This window comes from Phytophthora cinnamomi (genome assembly GCF_018691715.1).
Source record: "Phytophthora cinnamomi strain GKB4 chromosome Unknown Contig1, whole genome shotgun sequence".
Classification (NCBI taxonomy): domain Eukaryota; phylum Oomycota; class Peronosporomycetes; order Peronosporales; family Peronosporaceae; genus Phytophthora; species Phytophthora cinnamomi.
The window spans coordinates 1,161,857-1,181,266 of record NW_027150934.1 but is presented as its reverse complement, the minus strand read 5'-3'; the positions used below and the strand labels follow the sequence as shown (position 1 = coordinate 1,181,266).

The window sequence follows — 19,410 nt, the reverse complement described above, 5'->3', positions numbered from 1 at the left end:
AGTGGTTTGGTTTTGCATATTCACATCTCGGATAATGAAACTACGATATGGTGTCGGGGCTGCCATCCAAAACATTTCTAAACATACCTACCCATGCGAAATAACTAGCCCAAAATGCTGTATCCCTAACGTTTACGCATATTTTCGTCTATGCAACCTGGGGTAAATGTCGTGCTAAGCTCGTGTGTAAGTTTAACATAGCCAAACGGTATTATTTCAGCGGCGGCTGCCCTTCAAAATATAAAAAAACTAAAATTATGATAACTTCGACTTTAGACAGCTATAATAAGCGGCTATTCAGTTTCGTTCTGACGGATACGTTTGCGCCGAGGCCGCCGCTGCCGATCGAGGCACTTGAAGAAGGAAACGCTCCTTCTCTTCCTCGTATTTACTGTCGTGCCACTCTCTACCCTCCATGACGCAAAACGCCGACAAAATTGACATCCACGCTCCCCTTGAGCCGCGCTGACTTCCATATGGAAGTCGAGCTGCGTAGCGGTAGCAATCGAGCCTGTCCTCGGCACATACCACCACGTTCCCTGAAATGGCGCCCCACCGCTTGTGTTCAGGCGTCCCAGGTATGAATGCCAGCAGCACAGAATGAGCGACCATCGTGCTCATGTAGATTACATCTCCGGGTTGCTGGATCGGCACGCACGATTTCATAGTGTCCAACATTCTGTTAAACGTGTTTTCTCCATTCGTGAAGTTGAACTCTTCAGCGCACTCAGGCGTTCGGTAGAACACCCAGATCTTGAATATGTGTGAGAGGCATGGTGGAATAAAAGACACAACACGTCCATGGTCGATGTGAATGGGCGATTCCCGGTTCCCATCTTGCAACCACGACTCTAAAGGGTAGACATACGCTGCATCGGTAGGGAAGCTAATCTTAGAGCGATAACCAGGAAGCTGAGCAGCCAGCTGATCCACTGGGTTTCGCTGACCTGTATCCCATAACTTTGCAGCTCCACGGCCAATGTACGCCCTCATATTCACCACTCGCAGCAAGTGGTTGAGGTGCATAGGGTGTTCTGGTAAGCGAGACTGCCCACGGAACGCAGCAACATCATTGCATGCGTTGCGGAACAGCAGCGCAGGGGCCTTGCCAATCACAACCCTCTCCCACGAAAACCCGCCATCCACGCAATGATCAATAGAGGCTCCGAGCTTCTGCTGTACGCGGTGCAACTTGTATTTCGCATATCCATAATCCCCCGTATCCACAAGCTTACGCAACGTCTCAAGCAAATCCATCATTTTATTACACGAAACGTAGCCCTTCAGGTAGCCTAGAGCAAAGCGTACACCCCCTCCCCACACACACCACGCAGTACAATCCCGGCGGGCAGCAGTCGCGTTGGCTGCGTCACCCCGTCCTCTTGGTCCACAGCGCCAGCACTGCCGTAAACGCCTCGCTGCCGGGGAGCTGTGTCGAGTCGCTGTGTCGTCCGCTGCGTCGTCCGTGTCACCTTCGGTTCTTGGGGTCCTTGGAGAGACGGAGGCACTGCGCTCGGTCGGGCGAATTGGCTTTTGACGGTGAGGGAGGGAGGTTGGGATTAGATGCTACAGTTAAATACAATTTTCTACAGACTAATATGTCGCTTCCAGTACGATGTTTTGTGTGGCGGTGGGGGCAGAGCAGAGCAGCGTGCATTTTATGCACCGGTGCTCCTACTGATTCTGCCGTGCGACACCACAAATCGGCTGGTGTTTTTGGTATTTGCTCCTATCGGAGGCCCCGATAGACGCGGGGCGGGCTCCGATTTGGAGCGCAGGTTCAACGCCGACTGTGATTAAGCTAGTCGGTGATTTGCAAGGTTTGCTTTGCCCAACAGGCTATTGTTGAACAGCACTTAGACTCCAAGTTGGAGTGGCAGCCAGCTACATGAGCTTCCCCCCCCCCCCATCGAGTTGCAGGGTGCAAGTTGCAAGTTGCAAGTTGTACTTGCCCCCCGTCCTGTCCTGAGTAAGGTCAACGTTGGCGGGGGTAAGCTTTGTATTGCTGGCGTTGCGAGAGGAATTCCTAACTGTTGTAGAAACAGCGTACCCGGCTCGGTAATTAACACGGTCACCTGTCGACCAAGCGAGGTCGGGTATTGATTGATGCACAGCTTATTTTAATATTTAAAAATTCAACGGCAAGCAAAATGATCAGACACCAGAACATGCATGCTGTTTGAGAGGTGGAGTAGGGTAAAGGCGTTTTGATAGTCAGACAAGGAGGGAGGACGCGTGATTTTTACCAAACGGTACAGTAGGTACACCATAAATCTGTGCCAGCACCACAGAGCTCGGGAAAACACAAGGAATTAAGCTATTCAAGTAGATTAGGATCCATTTGGTGCAACGTAAGTAAATTTTTGTAACTAGTTGTAAGTAGATTGAAGGGCAACCTACTTACTAAGATTTAGCGATTCAGCTGACTACCACAGACGAGCAAATTTGCAAACCCTACTATTTATCCAGAAAATTAAAAAAATTGCAAAAATTCACGACTGCTATAAACATGTAAAAATTACGACTCAAGTTTTATTAAGTTATAACGTCTTGTTTAAATATTGTAAAGTCGTACGACTCTACGAATGATGCAAAATTAAAGGTGTACGACTAGTTGTTTTGAACAATTAAGGTTTTACGAGTCGTACAAGCTCAGACTGAGCTGATACGGCTAGAATTATATACGAGACTTCTACAAGTATTTAGGCATACGTTTTGGACTGCTTTTGTTATCGGTTTGAAACTACCCCGACTCGCGTCTGAAGAGCTGAATTCACGCGGTGGTTTCGAAACAGCTCTTCAGGTGCCTCGCAGCCATTTTACCGTTGAGAGCCTCGAAACCACCATCTTGCAGCGCCGTCGTGTCTCGGTTTCATTCCCCCCCCGACGTTTAGCAAGTAGCAATGGCTGACGAAGGTATCGCCGCAAGTCTGGTTGAGACTGAGAGCATCACCAAACTTCGAACACTGACGCTCCTTCCCAGTGACATCGACGTTCCTTTGGATCGTAAGGCACATCACACCTACGGCCAAGTCGCTGATCACGGTCGAAACTTAGCCACGGTGACATTCGAGACGCGCTCGGCGCTGCAACAGTGCTGCCGGGATTTTGCGCGACGTCAGGGGTTTTCCCTTCGTGTGGCAAGCGATAGCTGGTGGAAGTCAGCTCGTGAAGGGAATGCCAAGTACATCTGTAACCGACTGAAAGGGCAACAGTCGCTAATTCCTGGGAGGAACGAACAATTCCCATTCTCGGTCACTGTTTACGGATTGCGAGACCAGTGAAAGATCACCCAGATGAATTTGACGCACAAACACCATCTGCATGCTGATTTCCAAGGGAGTACGTTCGTTGAAGGCGGGTTGGCATCAGATACGACTCGCCAGCGTCAGCGTGACGTCCTGTACGCGATGATGGGAGACATTTTAGAGCGCGAAATGTTACCGGCATAGCGCGGGACATGGGGCAATGTCTCTGGCAACGCCACTCTGGACTTCTTGAGGAGCAAGAGTATCCGAACCAACCGGCACACCGCGTCAAAATTGAAGAGGGATCTTCTTGAATCTCTGCGAGATAATGTTATCCAGAGCTACCAGAAACTCGAATCTTGCTTTCGTCTGGTGACCGACGCAAGTGAAGAATCACGATTCGGTTACGACAAGAGCGATACGGACATCTTCAAGAGCGCTAGCTTTTCCCCTGAGGCTTGCATCGAACTTGACGGGACGCATTTAAAGGGTGACATGAACAAGCGTGGCGTTTTTCCTGCTGGCCACCACAAAGGATCTCTACGGCCACATGTTGGTCTTCGGACTTGCTCTCGTCGAAAAAGAAGACACTTCCAACTGGAAGTTGTTCCTGAACCACATGAAGGCAGCCATCGACGTAGAAGGTCACGAGTGGAAGCCTACATTCGTATCGGACCGACAAAAAGGGCTAATTGCGTCTGTAGGTGAACTTTACCCCAGGCTCGGGCGATAGATTGTGTGCCTGACACATCATCTCGAACGGTGAGAAGAAAAGGCCCAAGCTGACGCCGGAGGAACAAAACTTGGTGTTTCAGATGGCTAAGAGCGAGTGCGAGAACGACTACAAGTTCTACAGCTTGAAGCTGGCGGACACGCGCCTTCTTGCTGCAGAATAGCTGAGTTGAAGCGAAAAGGCTCACTGGGTAACGTGCGCTTTCAATGAAGCCTACAACCAGCCGTCGTACGACGAGGTGACGTCCAATCTGTCTGAAGCAACAAACCACTGGTTGGGAATTTCGGTTCGATCGTTGTATCCGCTTGAAGCATTCGAGCAGTACATGATCAGGGTGGTTGAGCTTTTTGCGGAACGTCGAGATGAGGCGAGTCGAGGAAAGAATTCCAAGACCCAGAACGAAGGTCACAACGCAAGGTCCGTTGCCGGTCCGAACGATAAGATCAAGTTGCTAGCCGACCCGTACCAGAAAAAAGTTGACGGGCTTGATGGCGCTGACGAAAATGCTTCACATTGTGCCGTGCCTCGACGGACAATATATGTTTTGCTTCACCGATGTCAGCAAACAAACAGATCACGCCCATATTTGACGGACCGTCAAGCTCATTCAGATGGAATGTACTTGCAGAAGATGGCAGGACGAGCAGTTCCCGTGCGTACATGCAGTGAAGGTTGCAATCCACCACGGAATGCATGTTACGGGACTGTTCGACGGAGACCTGTTCTCACGTCATACAGCGCGAAAGACATAATACTACCAGTTTTGTCCCCATCCTACGATCAGCTACTGTCACCGAGGACACGTCGGTGCACATCCCTGAGATCATTGTGTGCGAGGATGACGTGGGATCGAGAGGGAAAATAAAACGGTCCAAAGTCCAAGCACAAACGTCGAACGGCGCGACCCGGTTCTGCTGCTACTCCAACCGTTGCTATGACACAATAGCGTATCTACTCTACAGTGAACGCTCACATTTAGCGATAAGAATAGTTAAAGGATTCTAAAAAAAATACGATCATCGCTTTACAACAACGCAATCGTGTGCTGGTATTAATAAATCGAAGTCGTACGATTTTAATGTCGTACGGCATTAAAACTTAACTGTACATTGCATTATTTAATTATAATAATTGTACAGTTTAACTATAGTTTGAGCAAGTAATAATAGTTACACTATGTTAAAGTCGTCCGACATTAAATTGGTACGATATTTTGCGTTATTTGATTATCATAATTATTATACAAATATTTAAAGTCACTTGTTAAATTAACTACACAATGAAACCAATTCACGGTTGCTATATATTAATTTTTGAGCAACTCGTAGACTTTTGTAATTCAAAAACCATGATTTGATCTTTTATCAAACACCTGTCGCATTATATATTTCGAAGTTGAATTTTAGAACAATAGAACCGTATTTAAACTTGACACCCAATATTTTAGAAAACTAGACTGAGTTACAACTTCGACAGATCCACTTACAACTGCAAAACAAACCGGCACGCGGGACAACGACGAGGATCGTCTTCGTCCCTGCCGTGGGCGACGAAAAGGGACACACGTCCGAGCACATCGCGTGGATACAGGAAATTGGGGTCACCGTGGTCACTGGCTCGTTTTGGCAAATCGAGCAGGTTGCCACGTCTTCGTCGTCATCGGAAACGTCGATGACTTCGATGAACGTTGGTTGCCTGCACGGTGGGCTGTGCGCTATTCGAGCCCTTAGTTCAAAAGAAGTCCCAGACTGTCGGACACAAGACGGTCGTATCCCTCGAAAATGAAATTAAAGGCCGTTGCAACCCCCTCCTCCCAAAATCCTGTTCCACCTTCATCTAGTTGTTTCCGAGTAAGCTGATCGCCAGACAAATGACGTGCTGAAAGAAATCATCATCGGAGAATAGCACATAAATTAGACGGAATATGATTGTCGAGTTCGACGAGCTTCGACCGAGTTGTTGTCTCGGGTTCCCAGCCGTTGGTGCTGCACCAAAAGGACAATCCCACCCTCGGATACGTCGTATGCGTTGGGAATCGCGATGCGATCCACTTTCTTGGTGTTCTTTGCGACCGACAATTTGCGAACAGTACACTCGAGCTTCAACTGATCAACAGTGTCCAGTCGTTGTAGTCTTCCGATGTCGGAGCTGGTAGGGATCGCTTACTATCTGGCTTTTGTTTGGTGCTCCACTTACTGCTCGCCGCCACAACTGCACGCGGCGTCGTCTCTATCTTTGCGAATGATTGAGCACAAGGTACTATCAAGTAACCCCGCTACAGAGTTGATATAGATGCGGATCATGATAATACGTGGTCATCTCAAATATATTTTGACGTCAAACTGACATGAACGAATATCAAGCTAGTTCGAGGAGTAGCAGGGTATTTCACTTTGAATAAAGGATTGTAAGGGTGCATACGCAAAGCCAAATAAGACAACGTCAAACAAAAGTTACTTATGAACCTACGTACGAATCGCGATTTAACCACATGAATCAAAATATCTGTGTTTGTGTTTCTTTTAAGCTATTGACCATTAGAAAATGTTGAGCTCTCGTGGAGTTCCGTCGGCCGAAAAATCATATCTCTATTTCCAGACTCCGAAATCTCGGGTTTTACTTGGGGCGTGTGACCTCAATATTTTTCAATTTTAACATGTTGTATATTGTCGGAAAACGTGTGTATCAAGCTATCAAATTAGAGTTGTTTTCTCTTTCTACGAGTGTTGTTAACTTTTGATTTTTATGTCCGATTATGTACGAATTTTTATTGGTTAATTATAAACGTGATTATCTCGAAAACTCCAAATGGTGGATAAGTAACATCCCCAAAATTCTGGTCCACATTCAGGTTCGCGTTAGACAAAATGTCTGACATTTTATGAGGTCTCAATTCGCCCCGCCTCTTGAAATGTGTGGTTGCGGAGCAAATCGCAATTTGCACAGAATAAGTCAGACGCTTGTCGAACTCGAATGGCAGGGCCACGGTTGGGAGAAGTTAGAGCGCAATATTCGTGGGCTTCGCGATAATACCGTCACCGCCCGCTCAAGATCTACCTACCCGAACTCTTACTACCTCTTCCTTGCTATGATTATCCACAGCAAGCCGCACCTCGCACCCGAGTTTGCCCGATCCTTTTCATGAAGGTCTCGCTGACACCACTGACTGCACCCTACAGCAACTGTGTAATCAGATCAAGACTCTCTCTCGTCACACACGACCGCAGTCTGTGGTTGCAAAGGACTTTGTTACATGGCTCGTGACGCTGCTGAGCAAGGACGGGTGTACTCTGAGCTACTTGGCCTTGAACACACATCGGGCGGGGCTATTCAACCTGTTCCGCGACTACGGCTGCACCATGAGCAAGAATGTGGAATTGGAGCTTCCAAATTACTTCAAGGCTTCAAAAATAGACTTACAAAGGCCGCGCCGAATGGCGAGAGCTCCGTCAAGACCTGCAAGGACCCCTCAAGATCGATCTGTACTCCTATTTGTGTGAAAGGATGCAAGTCCAGTCCACTTAAACAAGAAAATGACTTTTGCGCACGCTTACATGATGATAGCGCGGAACCTAATGTGCCGCTCGTGTAACGGCTAAGAAAAAAAGAGAAACAACGCTTAGTTAGTGCTGCATCCACAGTGTCGTAACACAATCCAGCCCTAGGGGCGAACAATACCAAGCTATTTACTGTAGATCATAAGTGAAACCGCATGAGAAGCTCATTGACGGTACGTACGTCATTTACATCGTCGAAAGGCTGGATTTCATGACGGCGGTTCAGGCTGACACCTCGGGATACATTCTGCCCCTGAGCTTGTCGAGTCCTCAATGGTGAGCACGAGCCCTGCGGGTTTGATGGTCTTAACTAGACCTAGCAAGAGGTCACTGTTCACAGGGATGTTGATCTTGAGGAATCCAAGCCAGTGGCTTGAGCTCAGCCACGGCGTACGACAGCGGCACATCACGTCGGCGCACCTCTCGACGAGGAAATGTTAGTTATACCTGTTCGAATCTGACCAACGCCATTCAGCCAACACCATTCGGCAAGAGATTGGTAGTGACGAGTAAATAAAAAAGCGTAATACATGTGGTCCACACAACAAACGAGTGGCTCTACGTACAAGCTCAGTCACGCAGCAAGCGCCCGCCGTGGACAAGAGGGCGCCACCCGCCACCTCGGACGGCAGCAGCAGCGGCACCAGCGCCCCGCCGTGGACAAGAGGGCGCCCGCCACCCGCCACCTTGGGAGTGTCAAAACTTATGTCGAAGCTGAGGATACGAGCTTCGCAATAGGTTTACATACTAGGTAATTCAATTTTAACACGCTGGCTTAGTTGGTCCTGACCATTGCGCAGCAATCAGAGGGTCCGAGCAAACCGGGTGATGAAGAGTGAGATTGAAGGAGCCCTTGATCCTGAGGTTCCGATGGTTTTGTGTTGGTAGGTTCTGATGGAGAGCTGTATCGCGCACCTACGTACTAAGCTGCTGTACATGAATTCGAGCCCAGTGTGCTTGACTTGCTTGACATCTTCTAACAGAAAAATATCATGACGCGAAAACTCTAATACCTTTCGTCGAGAATACCTTTCGTCGAGAATACCTTTCGTCGAGTAAAGATATTGGGGTTTTCGCGACACGATATTTTTCTGATAGTACAGTTATTGGCGAGTACTCAGGTGTGATGACTACGCATTATTTCGATGGGGACAAGGTGCGCCCAAGCGACTACGTGATAAATTTAATCAAAGTGTTGTCCAAAGGCAAGACTGTTTATATTGACGCGCTAGAACATGGGGCTATATCGCGCTTTATGAATCACTCGTGTGACTCCAATTCCAACTTTTTTTAAGTCTACAATCGCAGAAAGGCGGCAGTAGGTGTGATGACGATTAAGGAAATATCCCCGGACGATGAAATCACTGTTGATTATGGAGATTTGTGGTTTGAGTGCTCGTGTGAGAGTTACGAGTGTCGAGGAGGTACTATCGAAGAGTAGCGGTGTAACTCGACAAATACTTACTTGATCATACTGTATTTTTTGTTATTCACATGGTTAACGTGTTGGCCAATACACCAGCACCTTTAAATGAAATAAAGCGCGAGATACACCTTCATATGAAATAAACAAACAGACAAATATAATAAATGGCCATGTAATACAACGGTTATGTGTTACGAATTTGGAAAGCGCATCTTTGAGGGTCATAGTGGAAATGTTGAACTCGACTGGCGATTAATTTCCAGTAGAGAGATCACATGCAATGATTCTGTGTACACAGCGCTACTCGCTCTCCTCTTGCGCTACTTCGTCGCGTATTGGGTAAAGCGAGGCCGCACCCTCAGGAGATCTTCCTGGTACTCGTGCAAATAAACATTGAGAGCCTTCGCGCATTTCTCCCGCTGCGCCGAAAGTTGCACTTGTTTGCGTTACAGTCGCGCCACGGCAATTCTCTTGTTGTAGCCTTCGTAAACGCGTTTGAGGAGTTTGGCGTCTGGCACGCCACATAATTCTAATTCGGTTCTACGTAGACACGCTTCCAACAACTCGACTTCGTTCCGCGGATCACCATCTTCTTCATCATCGACAACACTTCCATTACGGGGTGACTGCCAATATCTCCGTCGTATCGTCTTACCGGACGGAATGCGCAGAAACCTTTCGTCAGTAGCTTGACGAGAAGTCGTAGACACGTCTTCCTCGACGGGGCATACGATTGAGCCTTAGCGTCGCCTCGCAGTCTACAGAATATCCAAAAATGACCGTCCATCTTCAAGTCCGTATTGTAAGCGATACTATAGAGCAGACAGTATATACAATGAATAGTCAATGCAGGCAGGGCGTAGTGTGATGTAATAGGCGGTGGTGAATGATGTCATATGGTACTGTTTTATACATAACGGTAGTTGGGATGGTGATCACGGTACTATTGGGCCATTTACGGTACTGTATCAATAAATAAAGTATCGTATTTGACTCACAAGTACCGTGCAAATCATAGTCGTACCGTTTCCTGTGAAATGCAACCGAATCACATTTTTGACTCCCTCAGACACAATATACGTCCAATGCAAACACACGGTATAGCATTGGGTTGCTCTCGTTACGGCGCTTCCAGACTGACTACGCACGATATCGTCTGATCACTTTAATTTTTTCCCCTAGATACGGGCCTTGAAAGCTCAATTTTATTTTGCTTCCCTCAGACACAATATGGATCCAATGCAAACGTGCGGTATACCATTGTGTTGCTCTCGTTACATCGCTTCCAGGCTAACTACATAATCTAATGAATCCCTGACCTGCAGTCCCCATTCAGAGCAAATACAAGTTTGCAGATTAGAAGTTCTGGGGACCTACCAAGTCGGCGCTGGTCCAACATACTGAGGGTGTCCTACTGCCGTTATCGCCGTTTGAGTCACTTGGGGGAGAAGGCGTGGCTGCAATGCTCTCCGTGCTCGTAGATGGATGTCCTGCCCATTATCAGACACACGAGTAGCTTGCCACACCAAGGGCATGACTGCGGCGGGGCTATAGCACATGACGTTGATGCGCACTTGAGCAAACGATAGCGCATTTTGTGGGGCTCGATGCTGGATCATATAGTGCATAGGATAGGGTCGCTCTTGTGAATCTGATACGACTTCAGGTATTCGATAACATGGTTCCCTTCGGCTTTAGTAAGGTAGACGGCGATCTCTTGCCAGTGGCATCGTCCTGTACGGGCGTAGATCGATGCTCTACTGTATGCTGCACTCCCCTTTCCTTTGGTCGTTAGTGGTGTCGGACAGCCTCCCAATTATTGCCCCGTACGAAACACCGTACAGTGCGGTGAATACACTATAGGATGTGGTAATTGTTTGTACTATGCAAGTGTACATGGAAGATGATGTGCGTATTGCAAGTGACGCGTACGCGGCAATAATTGGGAGGCTGTCCGACACCACCAAAGGAAAGGGGAGTGCAGCATACAGTAGAGCATCGATCTACGCCCGTACAGGACGATGCCACTGGCAAGAGATCGCCGTCTACCTTACTAAAGCCGAAGGGAACCATGTTATCGAATACCTGAAGTCGTATCAGATTCACAAGAGCGACCCTATCCTATGCACTATATGATCCAGCATCGAGCCCCACAAAATGCGCTATCGTTTGCTCAAGTGCGCATCAACGTCATGTGCTATAGCCCCGCCGCAGTCATGCCCTTGGTGTGGCAAGCTACTCGTGTGTCTGATAATGGGCAGGACATCCATCTACGAGCACGGAGAGCATTGCAGCCACGCCTTCTCCCCCAAGTGACTCAAACGGCGATAACGGCAGTAGGACACCCTCAGTATGTTGGACCAGCGCCGACTTGGTAGGTCCCCAGAACTTCTAATCTGCAAACTTGTATTTGCTCTGAATGGGGACTGCAGGTCAGGGATTCATTAGATTATGTAGTTAGCCTGGAAGCGATGTAACGAGAGCAACACAATGGTATACCGCACGTTTGCATTGGATCCATATTGTGTCTGAGGGAAGCAAAATAAAATTGAGCTTTCAAGGCCCGTATCTAGGGGAAAAAATTAAAGTGATCAGACGATATCGTGCGTAGTCAGTCTGGAAGCGCCGTAACGAGAGCAACCCAATGCTATACCGTGTGTTTGCATTGGACGTATATTGTGTCTGAGGGAGTCAAAAATGTGATTCGGTTGCATTTCACAGGAAACGGTACGACTATGATTTGCACGGTACTTGTGAGTCAAATACGATACTTTATTTATTGATACAGTACCGTAAATGGCCCAATAGTACCGTGATCACCATCCCAACTACCGTTATGTATAAAACAGTACCATATGACATCATTCACCACCGCCTATTACATCACACTACGCCCTGCCTGCATTGACTATTCATTGTATATACTGTCTGCTCTATAGTATCGCTTACAATACGGACTTGAAGATGGACGGTCATTTTTGGATATTCTGTAGACTGCGAGGCGACGCTAAGGCTCAATCGTATGCCCCGTCGAGGAAGACGTGTCTACGACTTCTCGTCAAGCTACTGACGAAAGGTTTCTGCGCATTCCGTCCGGTAAGACGATACGACGGAGATATTGGCAGTCACCCCGTAATGGAAGTGTTGTCGATGATGAAGAAGATGGTGATCCGCGGAACGAAGTCGAGTTGTTGGAAGCGTGTCTACGTAGAACCGAATTAGAATTATGTGGCGTGCCAGACGCCAAACTCCTCAAACGCGTTTACGAAGGCTACAACAAGAGAATTGCCGTGGCGCGACTGTAACGCAAACAAGTGCAACTTTCGGCGCAGCGGGAGAAATGCGCGAAGGCTCTCAATGTTTATTTGCACGAGTACCAGGAAGATCTCCTGAGGGTGCGGCCTCGCTTTACCCAATACGCGACGAAGTAGCGCAAGAGGAGAGCGAGTAGCGCTGTGTACACAGAATCATTGCATGTGATCTCTCTACTGGAAATTAATCGCCAGTCGAGTTCAACATTTCCACTATGACCCTCAAAGATGCGCTTTCCAAATTCGTAACACATAACCGTTGTATTACATGGCCATTTATTATATTTGTCTGTTTGTTTATTTCATATGAAGGTGTATCTCGCGCTTTATTTCATTTAAAGGTGCTGGTGTATTGGCCAACACGTTAACCATGTGAATAACAAAAAATACAGTATGATCAAGTAAGTATTTGTCGAGTTACACCGCTACTCTTCGATAGTACCTCCTCGACACTCGTAACTCTCACACGAGCACTCAAACCACAAATCTCCATAATCAACAGTGATTTCATCGTCCGGGGATATTTCCTTAATCGTCATCACACCTACTGCCGCCTTTCTGCGATTGTAGACTTAAAAAAAGTTGGAATTGGAGTCACACGAGTGATTCATAAAGCGCGATATAGCCCCATGTTCTAGCGCGTCAATATAAACAGTCTTGCCTTTGGACAACACTTTGATTAAATTTATCACGTAGTCGCTTGGGCGCACCTTGTCCCCATCGAAATAATGCGTAGTCATCACACCTGAGTACTCGCCAATAACTGTACTATCAGAAAAATATCGTGTCGCGAAAACCCCAATATCTTTACTCGACGAAAGGTATTCTCGACGAAAGGTATTCTCGACGAAAGGTATTAGAGTTTTCGCGTCATGATATTTTTCTGTTAGAAGATGTCAAGCAAGTCAAGCACACTGGGCTCGAATTCATGTACAGCAGCTTAGTACGTAGGTGCGCGATACAGCTCTCCATCAGAACCTACCAACACAAAACCATCGGAACCTCAGGATCAAGGGCTCCTTCAATCTCACTCTTCATCACCCGGTTTGCTCGGACCCTCTGATTGCTGCGCAGTGGTCAGGACCAACTAAGTCAGCGTGTTAAAATTGAATTACCTAGTATGTAAACCTATTGCGAAGCTCGTATCCTCAGCTTCGACATAAGTTTTGACACTCCCAAGGTGGCGGGTGGCGGGCGCCCTCTTGTCCACGGCGGGGCGCTGGTGCCGCTGCTGCTGCCGTCCGAGGTGGCGGGTGGCGCCCTCTTGTCCACGGCGGGCGCTTGCTGCGTGACTGAGCTTGTACGTAGAGCCACTCGTTTGTTGTGTGGACCACATGTATTACGCTTTTTTATTTACTCGTCACTACCAATCTCTTGCCGAATGGTGTTGGCTGAATGGCGTTGGTCAGATTCGAACAGGTATAACTAACATTTCCTCGTCGAGAGGTGCGCCGACGTGATGTGCCGCTGTCGTACGCCGTGGCTGAGCTCAAGCCACTGGCTTGGATTCCTCAAGATCAACATCCCTGTGAACAGTGACCTCTTGCTAGGTCTAGTTAAGACCATCAAACCCGCAGGGCTCGTGCTCACCATTGAGGACTCGACAAGCTCAGGGGCAGAATGTATCCCGAGGTGTCAGCCTGAACCGCCGTCATGAAATCCAGCCTTTCGACGATGTAAATGACGTACGTACCGTCAATGAGCTTCTCATGCGGTTTCACTTATGATCTACAGTAAATAGCTTGGTATTGTTCGCCCCTAGGGCTGGATTGTGTTACGACACTGTGGATGCAGCACTAACTAAGCGTTGTTTCTCTTTTTTTCTTAGCCGTTACACGAGCGGCACATTAGGTTCCGCGCTATCATCATGTAAGCGTGCGCAAAAGTCATTTTCTTGTTTAAGTGGACTGGACTTGCATCCTTTCACACAAATAGGAGTACAGATCGATCTTGAGGGGTCCTTGCAGGTCTTGACGGAGCTCTCGCCATTCGGCGCGGCCTTTGTAAGTCTATTTTTGAAGCCTTGAAGTAATTTGGAAGCTCCAATTCCACATTCTTGCTCATGGTGCAGCCGTAGTCGCGGAACAGGTTGAATAGCCCCGCCCGATGTGTGTTCAAGGCCAAGTAGCTCAGAGTACACCCGTCCTTGCTCAGCAGCGTCACGAGCCATGTAACAAAGTCCTTTGCAACCACAGACTGCGGTCGTGTGTGACGAGAGAGAGTCTTGATCTGATTACACAGTTGCTGTAGGGTGCAGTCAGTGGTGTCAGCGAGACCTTCATGAAAAGGATCGGGCAAACTCGGGTGCGAGGTGCGGCTTGCTGTGGATAATCATAGCAAGGAAGAGGTAGTAAGAGTTCGGGTAGGTAGATCTTGAGCGGGCGGTGACGGTATTATCGCGAAGCCCACGAATATTGCGCTCTAACTTCTCCCAACCGTGGCCCTGCCATTCGAGTTCGACAAGCGTCTGACTTATTCTGTGCAAATTGCGATTTGCTCCGCAACCACACATTTCAAGAGGCGGGGCGAATTGAGACCTCATAAAATGTCAGACATTTTGTCTAACGCGAACCTGAATGTGGACCAGAATTTTGGGGATGTTACTTATCCACCATTTGGAGTTTTCGAGATAATCACGTTTATAATTAACCAATAAAAATTCGTACATAATCGGACATAAAAATCAAAAGTTAACAACACTCGTAGAAAGAGAAAACAACTCTAATTTGATAGCTTGATACACACGTTTTCCGACAATATACAACATGTTAAAATTGAAAAATATTGAGGTCACACGCCCCAAGTAAAACCCGAGATTTCGGAGTCTGGAAATAGAGATATGATTTTTCGGCCGACGGAACTCCACGAGAGCTCAACATTTTCTAATGGTCAATAGCTTAAAAGAAACACAAACACAGATATTTTGATTCATGTGGTTAAATCGCGATTCGTACGTAGGTTCATAAGTAACTTTTTGTTTGACGTTGTCTTATTTGGCTTTGCGTATGCACCCTTACAATCCTTTATTCAAAGTGAAATACCCTGCTACTCCTCGAACTAGCTTGATATTCGTTCATGTCAGTTTGACGTCAAAATATATTTGAGATGACCACGTATTATCATGATCCGCATCTATATCAACTCTGTAGCGGGGGTTACTTGATAGTACCTTGTGCTCAATCATTCGCAAAGATAGAGACGACGCCGCGTGCAGTTGTGGCGGCGAGCAGTAAGTGGAGCACCAAACAAAAGCCAGATAGTAAGCGATCCCTACCAGCTCCGACATCGGAAGACTACAACGACTGGACACTGTTGATCAGTTGAAGCTCGAGTGTACTGTTCGCAAATTGTCGGTCGCAAAGAACACCAAGAAAGTGGATCGCATCGCGATTCCCAACGCATACGACGTATCCGAGGGTGGGATTGTCCTTTTGGTGCAGCACCAACGGCTGGGAACCCGAGACAACAACTCGGTCGAAGCTCGTCGAACTCGACAATCATATTCCGTCTAATTTATGTGCTATTCTCCGATGATGATTTCTTTCAGCACGTCATTTGTCTGGCGATCAGCTTACTCGGAAACAACTAGATGAAGGTGGAACAGGATTTTGGGAGGAGGGGGTTGCAACGGCCTTTAATTTCATTTTCGAGGGATACGACCGTCTTGTGTCCGACAGTCTGGGACTTCTTTTGAACTAAGGGCTCGAATAGCGCACAGCCCACCGTGCAGGCAGCCAACGCAACCTGTTATAAAATTGTTGGAGCTGATCGCAGAGAACGATTCGGCGGCGGTCCGCATATCATCGTGGTCGTAGACAGGAGCAGCGATGTGAAAGCACTGGTGATCACATATTGTCTGCATCACCTCCAGAAGAATAGAGTAAAAGGACGTCTTGCTGACGCCGGGGGGTGTCCGAACGGTGTGGTAAGAGGCTCCCCCAAGCCATGGAATGGTCATCTGCACCATGTTCACCACCTCGATAGGCTTTATGTCCGTCCGGTTCTCTGACATGTATGCCACGCGCTCCAAAGCCGGCATCATCCTTTCCACCAATACGTCAAATGCATCCGTGCTCATTCGATAGCACAGCTTCAACTACCCTTCGAACAGCAGCCGTTCTCGATGTGAAATCCAGTCAAGCCTCTTGCGGTGGACTACACTTGAGCGACGTGCTTTATGCTGAGAAGCAGCGATAATTCCAGACGCAACCGAGACAAACATCCTACTGCAATTGTGTCGGTGACCTCATGATTTGTGATCCATGGTTGACATCATTGGATCAGCATTGTGGAAACACATGCATTTTTGGCAGCCAATCACACGTAGCAAAATCGGGTCATGCCACGCTTGTGATCCCGTAAGGAACAGCCCTAAGATCAACAACGCGAAAGCTTCATATGCGTTCAAGCTAACGAAAAATACAGCATAAAATGTCCCCATCGAATATAACGCCCTGCGAATAGAGCCCCCTACTTGAGAGCGTTGTATAAAAATAGGACGCCTTATCTAAACATTCAAAAATCAAAAATTTCGAAAAATTGAAAACGCGTTGTTTTGTGCTTTCAATCTAAAGTAAATATGTATTGATAATCAGTGATGCAATATGCTGGAGTTACATGCCTTATACTGCAAAATATATACGTGATAACCCCAGCGAGACTTTTTTATCTTGCCACTATATGCCATATATATCCATCGGCTGCAACAATGCTGTAGTGTTCGGTGGTAGAAACTTTACCCGCACGTTCGTTCAAACTAGGTTGCCAGTGCTGTGACAAGATGCGTTGTCCAGTAGAAACAAAATATGGCGTCCAGCTGCGCGCATATTCCGGTCCAAATCCATCAGCCACTCTCTGAAAATCGACCCTGTCATCCAAGCTTTCTTGTTGCTGTGCTAGTTAAACTCGAGCTCTGAAGCTGATTGCTTTTTATCGCATTGGGTTGCTTCGAGCGGCCCAAGTAACGTGGTGGTAGATAGTCGGATCCATTCGCATTGGCGGCGAGCGCCAACGTGATTATTGTCTTGTTCTTCTTCACACCGCGCTTGTTCTTGGTGTAGATAGATCGATGCGGAGCCATCGCGTAGCATGGAGGCCAAATGACGTGAGGCGACTACTGGATCTGATGTGCCGCTCACCGTCATACAGTAGCGGTATCTCGCGGCGATAGTTATTAAATGGCCAATTTAAAAAACAGAGACAAGTGATCGCTGATATTTTGGGGGAATGGGGTCACGACGAGTGGAACGCAAGCGTCAAAGAAAGGGATGATACGAAGGAGAGGCTGAATCCCCAGCCGAACCACATGTACTTATATCACCAAGGCGTAAGTTTATGCATGCCTAAAACGCTGCTTAAAGTTTTAGGGGCTAATTACTAGGAATTAGAAAAGTCCTGTGTATCGGAAATTGAATGTAAGTGTACTCACCTACAATGACACCAACACACTGAATAAATACTAAGACAAGTCGTACCATGCATAAACTAAATGCCTTCCGTTTCAGATTACTTGACTAAATCCATGTGAACTCTGTTTTGTATTACTTGACCAACTAAAACCATTTGTGGAAATTTTGTGTGGCTTGATTCCATTGGTTAAGAACATCCAATTAGAGCCCAAGTAGAAACCTTTGACAAATGTTAGTGTGCTGCGCTCCGAATTAGCGCGGATAGGATGCCATCTTAGGTCGCAATGAAGTTAGCATCGAACCAGTTCAGAAATGGCCGAAAGCTAACGCAAGTCCAACAAAGACCTGACTCCCGATACGAAGTTCAACAGAGCTGCGTTTCTGCTGGAGCACTCTGTAGACTTGAATGTGCAGCTTGACTGGCTGCTGAGCGCTTCGGATGCAGTGAGAGCTCGGTGTCCCGCACTTGGAGAGCGATAGTACAGCATCGTCGGGATGGTGACGGGTTGCCCTAGTTTAAAAGCAAACGCAAGGAAACTACAGCAGAAAGTAGCAGCCCATAGACATTCCAAAGCGGCTGAGCGCGTTCCCATGGCGGAAGCCACGTACCATGCGTGCTATCGCGAAGGCCATACGTCAACGGTGCAGCGTGTGCTTGCTGCCTGCGTTTGTGCGCCATACCAACGCCATCAAATCTCGCCTGAGAGAATCCAACATGAATGCTCGGTAACAGTCTTTTAAACTTTCAATGCATTAGTCTAGTGTGTAACGTTTTTGCGCTATGTAGGCTAGCGTTTGTTTGTTTGTTTTTTTGTTGATACAGATACCTACGAGTTCAGCTCTCTGGATAACCGAATCTACATTGACGAAAAATGATTCTACATGACGGAAGCCGACAGAACGATCTATTTGGCGCCAAACGAGACACCACCACATCACACCGTCCAGTCAAAGCGCTTCGTCACAAAGGTGATGTTCATGGTTGCCGTGATGCGGCCTATTTACGCTGCCGACGGCTCATGGTATTTGATGGGAAAATCGGCATGTGGGCCGTTGTGAAGAGCGTTCCTGCTCTGAAGAGCTCTCGAAACAGAGCGGCTGATACGCTGGTGACTCGTTCCGTCAACGTCGGACGCAAGTAGTAGATAGCTATTGTGATTGATATCGTCATTCCCACCATCAAGTGGAAGTAACCGTCCACATACCGTGGAACTGAACTGATCATTCAGCAAGATGGTGCTCGTTACCATATCGACTACCACTACCCAGCTAGTCGTGCAGTATTCAAGGAGGGCGGTTGGGATCGCTAGGGTCGCTAGAAAAAGGGCGCGTCGGAGTGAGGGCGTTTTGGTCGATTTGGCCTGGTATCTTGCCCGAGTGGTCTAAGGGGGCGGACTTAACCCTTTCGCGGTGGAAAGGTGCATTTCTCACCCTTTAACACTTTTTTAAATTGCGGTGAAAAGGCACTGCATTAAAGGGCGCATGCGGCGTCCTTTAAGCAGTTCACCTACCTAGTTTTTTACTACCAATCACAGTTTAGTATGTGGATGGCTAGGCGTAATTTTAGAACGAGTTTCGGTCATATATTCGGTTTAAGGCATAATCAGCAAATAGGTCTCCGTGCACCACCGCGGAAAACAAGGCAGCCGTGTTATTCTTGTCAACCACAGTAACCCCAACGTTCCGGTCTTGTCCACGGCAGATACGATGGCTCAGCCTGCGACACA

At 47.5% G+C, this 19,410-nt stretch overlaps 1 protein-coding gene across 1 annotated transcript; it reads left to right on the top strand.

Moving 5' to 3' along the window:
- Positions 1-3,798: 3,798 nt before the first annotated feature.
- On the top strand, positions 3,799-4,144 carry IUM83_06421 (uncharacterized protein; the record flags this gene model as incomplete). The annotated part of the gene is made up of 2 exons (XM_067930628.1): positions 3,799-3,948; positions 4,019-4,144. 2 exons carry the CDS (start codon positions 3,799-3,801, stop codon positions 4,142-4,144), a joined length of 276 nt encoding a protein of 91 aa, XP_067800349.1.
- Positions 4,145-19,410: the final 15,266 nt, after the last annotated feature.